At 42.1% G+C, this 16,504-nt stretch overlaps 1 protein-coding gene and 1 pseudogene across 3 annotated transcripts in view; one reads left to right on the forward strand and one right to left on the reverse strand.

Moving 5' to 3' along the window:
* SPG11 (SPG11 vesicle trafficking associated, spatacsin) overlaps positions 1–16,504 on the forward strand; it is an 88,184-nt gene that overhangs the window by 42,206 nt on the left and 29,474 nt on the right. For all 3 annotated transcript variants that reach the window (XR_016038146.1, XM_055437080.2, XM_055437079.2), the window contains exons 23-27: positions 65–173; positions 1,092–1,251; positions 1,638–1,910; positions 2,526–2,717; positions 3,470–3,577. Coding sequence is in view for 2 of the 3 variants with exons in the window: in XM_055437080.2 (XP_055293055.2) it covers positions 65–173; positions 1,092–1,251; positions 1,638–1,910; positions 2,526–2,717; positions 3,470–3,577 (842 nt within the window). In the remaining variant the exon portion in view is untranslated. The remainder of the gene's footprint in view (positions 1–64; positions 174–1,091; positions 1,252–1,637; positions 1,911–2,525; positions 2,718–3,469; positions 3,578–16,504) is intronic.
* On the reverse strand, positions 7,902–9,898 carry LOC129563268 (lysine--tRNA ligase pseudogene; annotated as a pseudogene).

Here is a 16,504-nt window from a genome sequence, read left to right on the forward strand (position 1 = left end):
GAAATGCCCAGTTCCTGACCGTACTTTTCTCTTGACCGTATTTTGTTGTTTATATTTCTTATAGCTGAAAAACTGTCTAAACTGGCTGTGGGTGAAAGGGCAACCATAGAAGAATTGCTTGTTCTCTTAGAAGAAAGTATATGGAACAACATTCGGCAGCAGGAAATAAAGAGGTTTGTGAGCTGCAACCCTCGCCTCCTTTTCAGGAAACTTGACCATTCCAGTCTGTGTTTGCCTGGTTTCTTCTCTCAGATGTTTTTGCCAGCCCCCCTGGAACTTACCTTTTTCCTCATGGAGCACGTAGCATATTTTAATGCATCTTGCCATCAGTAAAAGGAGAATGAAGATAATGATTCCTTCTTCAGAGAGGCTTCCCAAGAGCTGGAGAGGAGCTTTGCGTCTCCCAGGGCCCTGCTGGTCTGAGACGTCTCCACTGTTAACATGTCAGAATCGGGTGTAGAATGGGTCTCACAAAATTTGACTCTAAGTGATGTCCTTGGTTTGTTTTTTTTTCTTGCTAATGTATGTCAACTGATAATGGAAGGTGAGGTGACCATCTTCCCACAAAAACCCCTCTTTACACATTGATGTCGTTTCTCCTCTCTGCTGTCCACTGGGGCTGACTCTGCCACCCCTCCCCTGGGGGTGCACCTTTTTCCTGTCCCTCCCGTCACTGGCTGTCATCTCAGCAGGTACCCTCCCCTTAGCAGGGAAGTCCAGCCACCTGTCAGGCCTCCCTCTGATACTCTGAGGGAGTCCTGCCAGAGAAGTAGGCACTCAGTTTCTCGAGTGACTATTTTCTCAGTTCTGCTGAAGATGGTGCACTACATAGCTGGTTTGACAGATCCTTGGTCGGTACTGGGGTGGCGGGGAGGGGTAGGAAAGGAATTTTGCCAGTATGCTGAGAAAGCTGTTGTTCATTATGGATGAAAGTTCTTTTTTCAAAGCCTTCTAATAAATATTTGGTGTTTGTTGAAAGGCATTTTAGAGAATATACTGTAGTTAAATTTATTTTTTGCTAAGTTTCCAGATTAAAGCTATATTTTAACAAGTTCTTTCCTTCTTACCCCCACATCCATTCCCAATTACAGGTTATCCAGTGAATCTAGCAGCCAGTGGGCATTAGTGATACAGTTCTGCAGGCTCCACAATATGAAACCGAGCACATCTTACCTTAGAGAATGTGCCAGAGCAAATGATTGGTTACAGTTTATTATTCACAGCCAGCTCCATAGTCACCACCCAGAGGAGGTAAGCCACTGAATTGTTCCCGGTTATTAAAGAAGAGGAAATTGGAGCACTTCTCAGAAGACAGTGTTTTTTCTGTTGCGTATCATTGGCTTTTGTTTGCTATGGTAACTATTTTTACTGAGATTTCTGTGGGTTGGCTTCAGACAAAGGACTAGTCATTACTAAAGAGCTGAAGGAAGAGTTTGTGCGACTCTGGATTGAATCTGGGAACTCAGTCAGACATGACAAATGACTTTAAAATTGTGTGGTCACTTCTGACATACAGCGGTCACTTGTGACAGTTCAGGGTGAGAAAGAACAAGTTTGCCTCTTTCTCCAACATTTTTAGCTCCAGCTGTAATTGGAATTTGGTTGTTTTTTTGATCACCACCTAATATGTTTTTTAGGTGAAATATCTTCTCCAGTATTTCAGCCCGGTTCTTCAGGACCACTTAAGACTGGCTTTTGAGAACTTGCCCTCAGTGTCCAGCTCCAGAATGGACAGTGATCAGGTGTGCAGCACGTCCTCCCAGGAACTCCAGAGACACAGAGAAGAGATGCCGGATTTCTTTCAGATTCTGCTGCAGTGTTCAGAGGCGCCAGACGCCTGGTGCTGGCTCCTAGGGGAAGCACTGAGACAAAGGGCCCCAGTGCTCAGTGTCCTGGCCTCATGTCTCCAGGTGAGAGTCTCACAAAGCCTAAATTACGGACTCGGGTCAGTAGAAAAAGCTGAAAGAAGAGAGAAGGCTGACGTCGGCGAGGCTGTGAGGTGAGGGCAGTGAGGCTCCAGCATGGGTTTGCAGGTCACTGACACCCGTGCTTCTCCCACTTAGGCCCCGGGCCATCTCGTGCACTTCCGTGTGCCTTAATGTTCAGCAGCTTAAGTGGTCAGAGCCTGGGCTCCAGGCTGGCAGTCACAGAGAAGAGTGCTTTGGTGGGCCGACCTCCTCTGTGTCTTGAGCAGGACGGAAGATGCTCGGAACAGTCCCTGGTCAGCAGTTCTGTGGAGGACAGGCTTGTTTTCTTAGACTTAGTACTTCCCTGACCTCCACATAGATCCCCTCAGGATTCTGGTCTACTGTAGTCTGCGGGACAGCTTATAATAGTCTCTTGGTTGTTCATTAGAGTTTGTTTCATGTTTGAACGGTTTTCAAGTCATCTTAACCAATTGAGTGAGGTGACTTGTGCTCAACAGGAAATACCCATCTGTAGTCGTAGCATTGCTGGAAGATTTCTCAGTCAGGCAGTCCATGCGTAGTCATTCCCTTACTGTGAAGAGCTTTCTCCGCTGGCAGGACGCCAGTGCTGTCTCGTGTCTCTGTGTCTGGATCATCACCTCCGTGGAGCCGGCTGAATCAGTGGGACCCCTTCAGGACTCAGTGGAGGGCCACGTCTGGGGCCTGGAGGATCTCTCCGTCATCTGGAGGACATTGCTAACAAGGCGGAAGATCAGGACTCTGATCAGAGGCTTCCAGCTTTTCTTTAAGGTAGTGTTAGTTCATTGCTTTCCTCAGTTTAAAGGCCTTCAGAATATCCACCATTGGCTTTTTCAATTACTCCTGTCCCTGGGATTTTTTTTTTTCAAGCCAACAACAGATAGTGATACTAGAACTATCACTTATTTAGCGAAGTGCTTTATATATATCATTTTAGTTGATTCTTAAAGTAATCCTGTATAAAGTAGTATTTTATGAGGATGTTATGAAGTGATGTTATTCTCATTTTACAGAGTGATATACCAAGGCTCACAGAGCTTAAGAAACACGCCCAGGGCCTCAAAATGCTTTACTAAGTTGTTTATTTGCAGTTCAGATCCATACTCTCTAATTCAAAAACTCCTATCCTCTGACCAGAAAGCTCCCATCAAAGCGATGGAAATGTGTGACTGATGCCACAGACGAGCAGTAGTTGAGCAGGTCAGTGGAGACCATTACGCAGGAGTGTACGCCGGCAACGGTGTCTTAGCAGCATCCAGTGGAGCATCTGCTGCTCGTGTGTAGTGGACTGGGCACAGGACAACAGAAAATGGGCTGTTGAGTAGGTGTGCCTGGCCTGACTTTTTTCCAGAAGGAAATATAAATTTAATTTCTGTTCTTTTTAACATAGATGGCTTCATTTTACTATGAAGCTTTATTAATAGTTTTGTTTTACTGTAACTTCTCTTGTATTGACATTATTCATTGAGAAAATAGTATTAAATTTCAGGATTTTGTAACTTCATTCAAACTCTTCCTCCAAGGAGTCCCCACTACTGTTGATGATGGAGATGTATGAACTCTGTATGTTCTTCAAGAATTATAAGGAGGCTGAAGCTAAACTTGTGGAGTTCCAGCAGAGCCTTGAAACTGTAAGTTGGAATTATAGTAGTCTTTCTCGCTGATCTGAAATTGACTAAAGTGGCCTTTTGTCTGCTCAGAGTCAAGATATGACAACAGTTGAATAGCTGTTAACGTGGCATGATTCATACTGAATCATCTGTACCACTCCAGAGATGGAGAGGCAGGACAGGAATTGCAGTGACCTCCTTTTAGCACATCATTTGCCGTGGATGACAGGGAGGTTTCATCCAGCGTGCTAATGACCTCTGATCAGTATCCTAACGCTGTGGCCAACCTCAGTGGAAAAGGAATTAAAGGTGTCTACTATGGATGCTACAGAGGAGTGTGGTGGTTACATGGACGGTGTTTTGCCAATCCAAAAACAATTTTGAGTGTGAAGGGGGTTTAATACTGCTTTTGTCCACTACGACAGAAAATAATGGCTTTTTCCATCAATACTCATGGTTTCTGTCCAAATGATGCTGAACCTTACGGTTAATTTCAGGCTTTACCTATTCAGGTGCTTGTTTCGGGCCTGTTTAGCATGTGGAACTGAGTAACCCTATGAAAAAAAGAGGAACTTAGAAAAAAGGAAAAGAAATACGCCTTAGTCCTGCTTGGAGTTTCAGCACTTTTGCCCTCTGTCCTAAAAGAGTTCTATGATAAATGAGACAAAACCATATACTGATATTACCCAACAAATATATCACAACGGAATTTTAGTATAAGAATTTTCTCTCAATCACATTCATCTTAACTATAGTAAAACTTTTTAAAAGTTTTATTATTTGAAAATATTGAATCGGTTATTCAGATACCCCTGAGGTTCCTAAATTATTGAAAACAGGGACATTCATTTCCTTGGTCTGTCACTCTTTGTGACTGGAGTCATACCAGGTAACCTCTTTTTTTTTTTTTAGTTATTTTCTTTAAATTGTGATAGCATGCATATAATATTTTTCATTCTGACTTTTAAGTGTATACTTCAGTGGCATTAACTGCACTCACATTATTGTACAACCATCACCATAACCATCTTTTAAGACTGAAATTTTATAGCCATTAAACAATAATTCCTCAGTCTCCCCTACCACTAGCTCCTGTCAGTCACCATTCTGTTTTATGATTTAGACTAGGTCCCTCATGGCAGTGGAGTCATAGGGTGCTTTTCTTCTTGTGACTTGCTCATTTCACTAAACGTAATATCCTCAAGATTTGTCTGTGTTGTAGCATGTGTCAGAATGTCCTTCCTTTTCGGTGCTAAATAATCTTGCATTGTATTTCTATACCAATCTGTTCATCTATCAGTAGACGTTTGGGTAACGTCTGTGTTTTAGCTATTGCAAATAATACTGCCGTGAACGTGATGTACAAATATCTTGAGACTTTGCTTTCAGTTGGTTTGGGTATCTGCCTAGAAGTGTAATTGCTGGATGATAATGGTAATTCTATTTTTTTATATTTTGAGAAACTGCCCTACTATTTTCAACAGCAGCTATACTATTGCCACCAACAGTACACAGGCTTCCAGTTTTCCACATCCTGTTAAACACTTGTTGATGTCTTTTTTTGATAGTCGTCATCCTAATTGGTGTGAGAATAGTATCTCATTGTATTTTTGACTTGCGTTTCCCTAAAGATTAATGTCTCTTCAAGAAAATTACAGATATCAAGGGAACATTTCATGCAAAGATAGGCTCGATAAAGGACAGAAATGGTATGGACCTAACAGAAGCAGAAGATATTAAGAAGAGGTGGCAAGAATACACAGAAGAACTGTACAAAAAAGATCTTCACGACGAAGATAATCACGATGGCGTGATCACTCACCTGGAGCCAGACATCTTGGAATGTGAAGTCAAGTGGGCGTTAGAGAGCATCACTACGAACAAAGCTAGTGAAGGTGATGGAATTCCAATTGAGCTATTTCAAATCCTGAAAGATGATGCTGTGAAAGTGCTGCACTCAATATGCCAGCAAATTTGGAAAACTCAGCAGTGGCCACAGGACTGGAAAAGGTCAGTCTTCATTCCAATCCCAAAGAAAGGGAATGCCAAAGAATGCTCAAACTACCGCACAATTGCACTCATCTCACACGCGAGTAAAGTCATGCTCAAAATTCTCCAAGCCAGGCTTCAGCAATATGTGAACCGTGAACTTCCAGATGTTCAAACAGGTTTTAGAAAAGGCAGTGGCACCAGAGATCAAATTGCCAACATCCGCTGGATCATGGAGAAAGCAAGAGACTTCCAGAAAAACATCTATTTCTGCTTCATTGACTATGCCAAAGCTTTTGACTGTGTGGATCACAATAAACTGTGGAAAATTCTGAAAGAAATGGGAATACCAGACCACCTGACCTGCCTCCTGAGAAACCTGTATGCAGGTCAGGAAGCAACAGTTAGAGCTGGACTTGGAACAACAGACTGGTTCCAAAGAGGAAAAGGAGTACGTCAAGGTTGTATCTTGTCACCCTGCTTATTTAACTTCTATGCAGAGTACATCATGAGGAACACTGGGCTGGAAGAAGCACAAGCTTGAATCAAGATTGCTGGGAGAAATATCAGTAACCTCAGATATGCAGATGACACCACCCTTATGGCAGAAAGTGCAGAGGAACTCAAAAGCCTCGTGATGAAAGTGAAAGAGGAGAGTGAAAAGGTTGGCTTTGAAGCTCAGCATTCAAAGATCATGGCATCTGGTCTCATCACTTCATGGGAAATAGATGGGGAAACAGTGTCATACTTTATTTTTTTGGGCTCCAAAATCACTGCGGATGCTGATTGCAGCTATGAAATTAAAAGACACTCCTTGGAAGGAAAGTTATGACCAACCTAGATAGCATATTAAAAAGCAGAGACATTACTTTGCCAACCAAGGTCCGTCTAGTCAAGGCTATGGTTTTTCCTGTGGTCATGTATGGATGTGAGAGTATTAAAAAGCAGAGACATTACTTTGCCAACAAAGGTCCGTCTAGTCAAGGCTATGGTTTTTCCCGTGGTCATGTATGGATGTGAGAGTTGGACTGTGAAGAAAGCTGATCGCCGAAGAATTGATGCTTTTGAACTGTGGTGCTGGAGAAGACTCTTGAGAGTCCCTTGGACTGCAAGGAGATCCAACCAGTCCATTCTAAAGGAGATCAATCCTGGGTGTTCATTGGAAGGACTGATGCTAAAGCTGATACTCCAATACTTTGGCCACCGCATGCGACAAGTTGACTCACTGGAAAAGACTCTGATGCTGGGAGGGATTGGGGGCGGGAGGAGACGGGGACGACAGAGATTGAGATGGCTGGATGGCATCACCGACTCGATGGATATGAGTTTAAGTGAACTCTGGGAGCTGGTGATGGACAGGGAGGCCTGGCGTGCTGTCACAAAGAGTCGGATACGACTGAGCGACTGAACTGAACTGAATGATTAATGACGCTGAACATCTTTTCATGTGCTTATTGGCCACTTTTGTTATATCTTCTTGGGAGAAACGTCTGTTCAAGTCCTTTGCCCATTTTTTAATTCAGTTGTATTTTGGTTGTTGAGTTTTAGGAATTCTCTACATATTCTGATATTAATCCCATATCATACATATGATTTGCAAATATTTTCTCCCTTTCTGTGGGTAGCCTTTTTACTCTGTTGACAGTGTCTTTTGATGCACAAAATTGCTTAAATTTTCATGAAGTCCAATTTGCATGGTTTTTTGTTTTGTTTTTTTTTGCTACCTGTGCATGTGGTATCCTAACCAAGAAATTATTGCCAAATCCAGTGTTGTGAAGCTCTTATGTTTTCTTCTAAGAGTCGTAATTTTTTAGATGATACATATTTAGGTCCTGGATCCATTTTGAGTTAATTTTTGTGTATTTTGTTAGGTAAGGGTCCAACTTCATTGTTTTGCTTGTGCATATCCAGCTTTCCCAACACCTTTTGTTGAAGACTGTTCTTTCCTCATTAAATGGTCTTGGTACCCTTGTCAAATATAATTGGACCGTGTATGTGAGGGCTTATTTCTGAACGTTCCATTTTAAACCATTGGCCTATATGTCTTGTCTTTGGCTATTTTGATTAGTAGTTTTGTAGTACGTTTTGAAATCAGGAAGAGTGCTCTAGTTTTTTTAAAAGTTTTTTTTCATGATTGTTTTGGCTATTCAGGGTCCCTTGAGATTCCATGTGATTTTAGAATTTTCTGTTAAAATGTCATGGGGATCTTGATAGGAATTACATTGAATTTGTAGATTTTGGGGATAGTAATGATATTTTAACTATAGTAGACCTTCAATTCATAATCATAGAATGTATTTCCATTTATTTATTGTACAGATCTTTTACCTCATTGGTAAGTTTAATTCCTGAGTACTTTTATTCTTTTTTTTTTTTTTTTTAGAGACAAATGGTTTATTTGGTAACAAGGAGTAAAAAGGAATTCTTGATTCCTCTTCTCGTTTTTGGCGGCTGAAGTGAAATGTGATAGTCAAATAGACAGAAACACACACAGGAATTCCCTCACAGTCCCTGATTACAGAAATGCAAAATGCCCGTCACACGACTTGCCATTACTGTTTTCTAGACAGAAGTGCCAGGTGCTGTGCTTTCCGGGACATCCGTGGTGGCTACATTCTCCTTCTTGTCTTCAGGTTTCATGGCAGGAAACAGGAGCACTTCCTTGATGTTGTTGGGGTCTGTGAGGAACATGGCGACACGGTCGATGCCCATGCCCCAGCCACCGTGGGGGGCAGTCCGTAGTCCAGGGAAGTGCAGAAGGTTTCATCTATGAACATGGCCTCGTCATCGCCAGCAGCCTTGGCCTTGGCCTGTTCTTCAAAGAGCTGCCGCTGTCGCACAGGGTCATTCAGCTCAGTGTAGGCGTTGCATATTTCCTTCTTCATGACAAACAGCTCAAAGCGCTCAGTCAGACCCTCTTTAGAGCGGTGCCATTTGGCCAGAGGGCTCATTATCTGTGGGTGATCACAGATGAAGGTAGGATTGATGCACGTCACTTCCAGGAACTCCCTGACAAGCTTATCAAGGAGCCTGGCAGTGGTCCGGGGTGGAGGGCACTCGACATCTTTTGCCACACAGATATCATCAAGGATTCTGCGAGTTTCTTCAGTTTCGAAGAGGTTCGTTTCTGGCAGTTTCATGCCCAGGGCTTTCTCAAGCTCTTCTACCATGCTGATTTTCCAGAAGGGCGGGGTGAAGTCAATCTCATAGGCTTGGCCTTCTGGGCCATCTGGATGGTAGGTGACCTTGTAACTGCCTGTAATGTGTTTCACCATCCCTGAAATCATCTTCTCTGTGATTTCCGTGAGATCATGATAGTCAGCATAGGCCATGTAGAATTCACAGGTGGTGAACTCAGGATTGTGAGTCAAATCAATTCCTTCATTCCGGAACTGGCGTCCAATTTCATAAACCCGGTTGATGCCACCAACCACCAGCATCTTATGGTAGAGTTCTGGAGCAATTCTCATATATAAATTCCTGTCCAGCTCATTGTGGTAGGTGATAAAAGGCTTGGCCACAGCTTCCCCTGGGATGATGTTCATCATGGGAGTTTCAATCTCTAGGAATCCCAATTCATCCAAGAAACTTCTTAGATATGTGATGATCTTAGAGCGGATGATAAATTTCTGCCTCACAAAGTCATTCAGGATCGAGTCCAAGCATCTCTGACGGTACCGTGTTTCCTTGTCTTTGAGGCCACAGTGAAGATGAGGTAACGTGCAGGCAAGGAGACAGTGGTGTGATTGCACAGGGTGATGCTTAGCTCGCCCTCCTTGGTTTTCCCAGGATTGCCCTGGACTCCAGTTATGTCTCCCCGGCGCAGTTTGTTGTTAATACGAATAAATTCTTCTTCAGATTTGTAATTCCTGAAATTGGCCATGACTTGCAACTTGACCCCCTCTCCTCGAAGGTCATAGAAGATGAGCTTTCCTCCAGAAGCTCTTTTGGCATGGATCCTACCTGCCACCTTTAAGGTGATGTCTGTCAGGTGGTCCCCAGGCTGCAGGTGACTGTATTCTTGGATGAAGTGAGTGAGCGAGATGTCCACATGGAACTTGTGTGGGTATGGATCTTCCCCATTGACCTTCAGCTGGTGGATTGCTTGGCTTCGGATTTTGAAGTATTGATTTGGGTCCAAGCTCTCCTCCTCTGCAGCCACGCCATCGTCAGCACTATGATTGGTGGCAGCAGCCTGACTCAGCTGTTTCTCACTGAGCTCCTTCTGCTTGGCCTCCTTCTCTGCTATTTTCTTCTCAGCTTTCAGGCGTCTCTTTAGCTCATTTTTGCTCAGTTTCGGCTCGCCGCAGTCCACTGTAACTTCAGCGTCCTGCACGTCAGCCATCCTCCCCAAGGGCCGGACCTAAAGAGCAGTACTTTTATTCGTTATTCTTGGCTGTGACATGTGGCATGTGGGATCTTAGTTCCCTGACAAGGGATTGGACCCACACCCTCTACAGTGGAAGTCTTAATCACTGGACCAGAAGGGAAGTCCTATTTTTGCTGCTATTGGAAACGGAAGCATTTTATAATTTCCCTTTCAGATTGCTCATTATTCATATATGGAAATGCAGTTGATTTTTTGTGTTGACTTTGTATCCTGAGACTTTGCTCATTTTTCTGTTAAGTTTTATGGTAGAATCTTTAGCATTTTCTATGTAAGATCATACCTGAAAACAGAGATAGTTTTATTTCTTCTTGTATGCCTTTTATTTCCTTTTCTTGCCTAAACACTCTGGCTAGAACGTATCGAAACGTGTTGAATAGAAGGAGTGAAAGCAGGCATCCTTGTCTTGTTCCTGATGTTAGAGGAATGCTTTCAGTCTCACACCACTGAGTATGATGTTTGCTGTGGGTTTTTCACATGAGGTTTTTTTTTTTTTTTTTTTAAGTTTTATTAATGTGCTTTTGGCTGTACTAGGTCTTTGGTGCTGCATGTGAGCTTTCTGTAGTTGGGGACAGCAGGGGCTGCCGTCTAGCTGTGGTGTCTGGGCTTCTCGTTGCAGGGCTTCTTGCTGAGGACAGGCTCTCAGGGGCACGGGCTCCTATGTTGCAGCATGTGGATCGGCAGTTGTGGCACATGGGCTTAGTTGTTCCGTGGCATGTGGGGTCTTCCTGGACCAGGGATTGGACCTGTGTCTCTTGCTTTGGCAAGCAGATTCTCAACCACTGGACCTCCAGGGAAACCCTCATGTGAGGTTTTTATTATGTGGAGGTACTTTCCTTCTGTGCCTAGTTTGTTGAGTGTTTTCTTATCATGCAGTGGTGTTTAATTTTGTCAGATGCCTTTTCTGCATCAACTGAGATGATCATGTGTTTTTCTTCCTTCATTCTGTTGAAAACTGTGGTGTGTACATTGAACTTTGTATGTTGAACCATTCTTGCTTTCCAGAAATAAATTCCGTTTGGCTGTGGTATGGAGTCCTTTTAATATGCTGCTGAATTCATTTTGCCAGGGTTATATTAAGGATTTTTGCATCAGTGTTTATAAGGTAGATTAGACTGTAGTTTTCTTTTAGTGTCTTTATCTGTCTTTGGTATCAAGTTTATGCTGGTTTAATAGAATGAGAAGTTTAAGTTGAGAATAAGTTGAGTCTCTAGGTTTCTGGAAAAGTTTGAGGAGGATTGGTATCAGTTCTTCTTTAAATGTTTGGTAGAATTCACCAGTAAACCCATCAGGTTCATGACTTTGCGTTGTTAGAAACTGGTTTTGGTTTGGAGTTTTTGACTGCTGATTAAATCTCCTTACTAGGCGGTTTGGTCAGATTATCTAATTCTTTGTGATTTAGTCTAGGTAGGTTTTGTGTTTCTAGGAATTTGTCCATTTCATCTCAGTTACCCAGTTTTTTGCCGTACAGTTGTTCATGGTACTCTCTTACAATTCTTTCTGTAGAATATGTAGTAATGTCTCCACTTTCATTGCTGATTTGGTAATTTGAGTCTTCTTTCTTTAAAAGTTGTTTAACTTCCATAATGTTGTGAGTGTTCCAGTTTTCCTTCTGTTACTGACTTATAACATCATCCCATTGTTTTCAGAGAAGATACTGCATATGATATCTGTCTTTTAAAATCTATTGAGACTTAATTACAGTTTAACATATGTTCTCTCCTGAAAAATATGCCATGTGGACTTGAGAAGAATGTGTTTTTTATTGCTGTTGGATAGAGTATTCTGTGTATGTCTGTTAGATCTAGTTGATTTTATGTGAAGTCTTCTGTTTCCTTACTTGTCTCCTGCCAGGTTGTTATATTCATTATTGTACGCAGAGTACAGGCATGCCTTGGAGATACTGCAGGTTAAGTTCCAGACAACAGCAGTAAAGTGAATATAGCAAAGTGAGTCACACAGATATTTTTATTTCCTGGTGCTTATGAAAGTTATGTTTACGCTATAGTGTAGTTTGTTAAGTGTGCAGTGGTATTATGTCTATATTGGGAAGATCCCCTGGAGAAGGGAAAGGGCGTTAACCCACTCCAGTATTCGTGCCTGGAGAATTCCATGGACAGAGGAGCCTGGCGGGCTATAGTCCATGGGGTCACAAAGAGTTGGACATGACTGAGCGACTAACACTTTCTCTATAGTTTCATATATATTTACAGACCTTAATTTAAAAAGTTTATTGCTAAAAACTTCTAACCATTATCTGAGCTTTCAGTGAGTAATAATCCTTTTATAATAGTAATATCAAAGACCACAGATCACTGTAACAAATACTGTAATAATTAAAAAGTTTGAAATATTCTGAGAATTACCAAAATGTTACTGAGATTAAAAAATAACTTAGTGCTTTTGGAAAAATGACACTGATAGACTTGCTCAGCTTAGAGTTGCCATAAACCTTCAATTTGTAAACACTGTAATATCTGCAAAGCCCTGTAAAGCACAGCACAATAGGTGAAGTATGCCAGTGTTGAAGTCTCCCACTATTCTTGTGGAACCGTCTGTTTCTCCCTTCAGTTCTATCAGCTTTTGCTTCATGTATTTTGTGGGTCTGTTATTGGATGTGTAAGTGTTTATAATTGTTCTGTTTTCTTGCCGTGCAGAATGGCTTGTGAGTTTCTGTTGTCCTTCTTTGGTTCTTCTGACCTTTGTAACCTGAGGTCTCTTGTTTGCTGTCTGCAGCCACCCTGCTTCCTCTTAGTTGTTTACTCTTTGCACAGAACACCTTTTTCCATCTGTTCACTGTCAGCCTGTGTCTTTGGATCTCAAATTAGACTCTTGTAGACAACATACCATATCTGTCCTTTATTGAACCCATCTTTGCATGAAATATTCCCTTGGTATCTCTGATTTTCTTGAAGAGATCTCTAGTCTTTCCTGTTCTATTGTTTTCCTCTATTTCTTTGCATTGATCGCTGAGGAAGGCTTTCTTATCTCTCCTTGCTATTCTTTGGAACTCTGCATTCAGATGCTTGCATCTTTCCTTTTCTCCATTGCTTCTCTCTTCCCTTCTTTTCACAGCTATTTGTGAGGCCTCCTCAGACAGCCATTTTGCTTTTTTGCATTTCTTTTCCATGGGGATGGTCTTGATCCCTGTCTCCTGTACAGTGTCACGAACCTCCAGCCACAGTTCATCAGGCACTCTATCTATCAGATCTAGTCCCTTAAATCTATTTCTCACTTCCACTGTATAATCATAAAGGATTTGATTTAGGGCATACCTGAATGGTCTAGTGGTTTTCCCTAATTTCTTCAATTTAAGTCTGAATTTGGCAATAAGGAGTTCATGATCTGAGCCATAGTCAGCTCCCGGTCTTGTTTTTGCTGACTGTATAGAGCTTCTCCATCTTTGGCTGCAAAGAATATAATCAGTCTGATTTCGGTGTTGACCATCTGGTGATGTCCATGTGTAGAGTCTTCTCTTGTGTTGTTGGAAGAGGGTGTTTGCTATGACCAGTGCGTTCTCTTGGCAAAACTCTATTAGCCTTTGCCCTGCTTCATTCTGTATTCCAAGGCCAAATTTGCCTGTTATTTCAAGTGTTTCTTGACTTCCTACTTTTGCATTCCAGTCCCCTATAGTGTAAAGGACATCTTTTTTGGGTGTTAATTCTAGAAGGTCTTGTAGGTCTTCATAGAACTGTTCAACTTGAGCTTCTTCAGCATTGCTGGTTGGGGCACAGGCTTGGATCACCGTGATACTGAATGGTTTGCCTTGAAAACGAACAGAGATCATTCTGTTGTTTTTGAGATTGCATCCAAGTACTGCATTTCAGACTCTTTTGTTGACCATGATGGCTACTCCATTTCTTCTAAGGGATTCCTGCCCACAGTAGTAGCTATAATGGTCATCTGAGTTAAATTTACCCATTCCAGTCCATTTTAGTTCACTGATTCCTAGAATGTCTACGTTCACTCTTGCCATCTCCTGTTTGACCACTTCCAATTTGCCTTGATTCATGGACCTAACATTCCAGGTTCCTATGCAATATTGCTCTTGACGGCATTGAAACTGGACATGGGACAACAGACTGGTTCCAAATAGGAAAAGGAGTACGTCAAGGCTATATATTGTCACCCTGCTTATTTAACTTATATGCAGAGTACATCATGAGAAATGCTGGGCTGGAAGAAGCACAAGCTGGAATCAAGATTTCTGGGAGAAATATCAATAACCTCAGATACACGGGTGACACCACCCTTATGGCAGAAAGTGAAGAACTAAAGAGCCTCTTGATGAAAGTGAAAGAGGAGAGAGAAAAAGTTGGCTTAAAGCTCAACATTCAGAAAACTAAGATCATGGCATCTGGTCCCATCACTTCATGGGAAATAGATGGAAAAACAGTGGAAACAGTGTCAGACTTTATTTTTTTGGGCTCCAAAATCACTGCGGATTCTGATTGCAGCCATGAAATTAAAAGACGCTTGCTCCTTGGAAGGAAAGTTATGACCAACCTAGATAGCATATTAAAAAGCAGAGACATTACTTTGCCAACCAAGGTCCGTCTAGTCAAGGCTATGGTTTTTCCCGTGGTCATGTATGGATGTGAGAGTTGGACTGTGAAGAAAGCTGATCGCCGAAGAATTGATGCTTTTGAACTGTGGTGCTGGAGAAGACTGTTGAGAGTCCCTTGGATTGCAAGGAGATCCAACCAGTCCATCCTAAAGGAGACCAGTTCTGGGTGTTCATTGGAAGGACTGATGCTGAGGCTGAAACTCCAATACTTTGGCCACCTGATGCGGAGAGCTGACTCACTGGAAAAGACTCTGATGCTGGGAGGGATTGGGGGCGGGAGGAGAAGGGGACGACAGAGAATGAGATGGCTGGATGGCATCACTGACTCGATGGACATGAGTTTGAGTGAACTCCGGGAGTTGGTGATGGACAGGGAGGCCTGGCGTGCTGTGATTCATGGGGTCGGACACGACTGAGGAACTGAACTGAACTGAGACAACATAAGTTGGATTGCATGTTTTTATCCATTCTGCCAATCTCTGTCTTTCAGTTGGAGAGCTTAATCTGTTTACATGTGAAGTAAACGAAGATAACGAAGGACTTCTATTGTTGGGCTCTTTGTTTTCTGTGTCCCTCATCTCTTGCGTTTGTGTCCTTTTTTGTGTTTAGTTGATTTCTTTGTGTAGTAAAATGTTTAAATTTATTCCTTGTTTTATTCCTTGTGTCTGTTATATAGCTGTTTTCTTAGTTGTTACGATGGGAGTTACACTTAACATCCCAGAGTTACAACACTTTAATTGAATTTTATAGAGGTTTAACTTCAGTAGCAGACAGAAACTGCTCTGACCCCACTCCTGTTGGTTGTTGATGTCACAAAACTACATCTTACTCATTATGTGCCTGGAAACATAAACTAGTATTTCTTGTCAACACATTAGTCTCTTAAATTATAAAGAAAACAAGATTTGGAGTTACAGGTCAAAGTTACAGTAATACTAGCTTAAACAAATTGTTCTTTTTTCTTTAATGTATTGGTCTCTTAAACTATATAGAAAACAAAAAGCTATTGCTCCAATAATACTGGCTTTTATAATTGGCCATTTATTTACTTTTATAGAGCTCTCTATTTCTCCACATAGCTTTGAGATACTATCTAGTGTCCTTTTATTTTACCTTGCAGGACTCCCTTGAACCCTTTCTGCAATGCAGGCCTAGTAGTCCCAGATTTCCCAGCTTTTGTTTATCTGAGAATATCCTAATTTCTTCATCACTTCTGAAGGGGAGTTTTGCCATATATCATATTCTTTTTTCTTTTTCTTTAAGTAAGACATGTAATGTATTTTTTAAATTGATTTATTAACTTATTATTGTGTTGGTTTCTGCCATACACCTATATCAATCAGCCATAGGTTCAATTCCCCAACCAGGGATTGAACCCATGTCCCCTGCAGTGGACATATAAAATCTTAACCACTGGACTATCCCTTTAATGTCCTAATCTTTAATGTCTGGCTCCCAAGGGAAAACGCAAAAAAGAAGAGGGGGTTGAAAAGGGCACCAGCCTTTTACATCCCCTGGAAGTCACTTCGGTTGAAGGGAGTAGAGCTTGCAACAATTGGTTCAGTTCTGTTCAGTCGCTCAGTTGTGTCCGATTCTTTGCGACCGCATGAACCGCAGCACGCCAGGCCTCCCTGTCCATCACCAGCTCCCGGAGTTCACTCACACTCATGTCCACTGAGTCGGTGATGCCATCCAACCTCTCATCCTCTGTCGTCCCCCTTCTGCCCTCAGTCTTTCCCCGCATCAGGGTCTTCTCAAATGAGTCAGCTCTCCGCATCAGGTGGCCAAAGTATTGGAGTTTCAGCTTCATCATCAGTCCTTCCAATGAACACCCAGGACTGATCTCCTTTAGGATGGACTGATTGGATCTCCTTGCCGTCCAAGGGACTCTCAAGAGTCTTCTCCAACACCACAGTTCAAAAGCATCAATACTTCAGCGCTCGGCTTTCTTTATACTCCCAACTCTCACATCCATACACAACCACTGGAAAAACCATAACCTTGA

Source organism: Moschus berezovskii, chromosome 9, assembly GCF_049115385.1.
Source record: "Moschus berezovskii isolate FMDL1 chromosome 9, NW_MosBer_1.0, whole genome shotgun sequence".
Lineage (NCBI taxonomy): Eukaryota > Metazoa > Chordata > Mammalia > Artiodactyla > Moschidae > Moschus > Moschus berezovskii.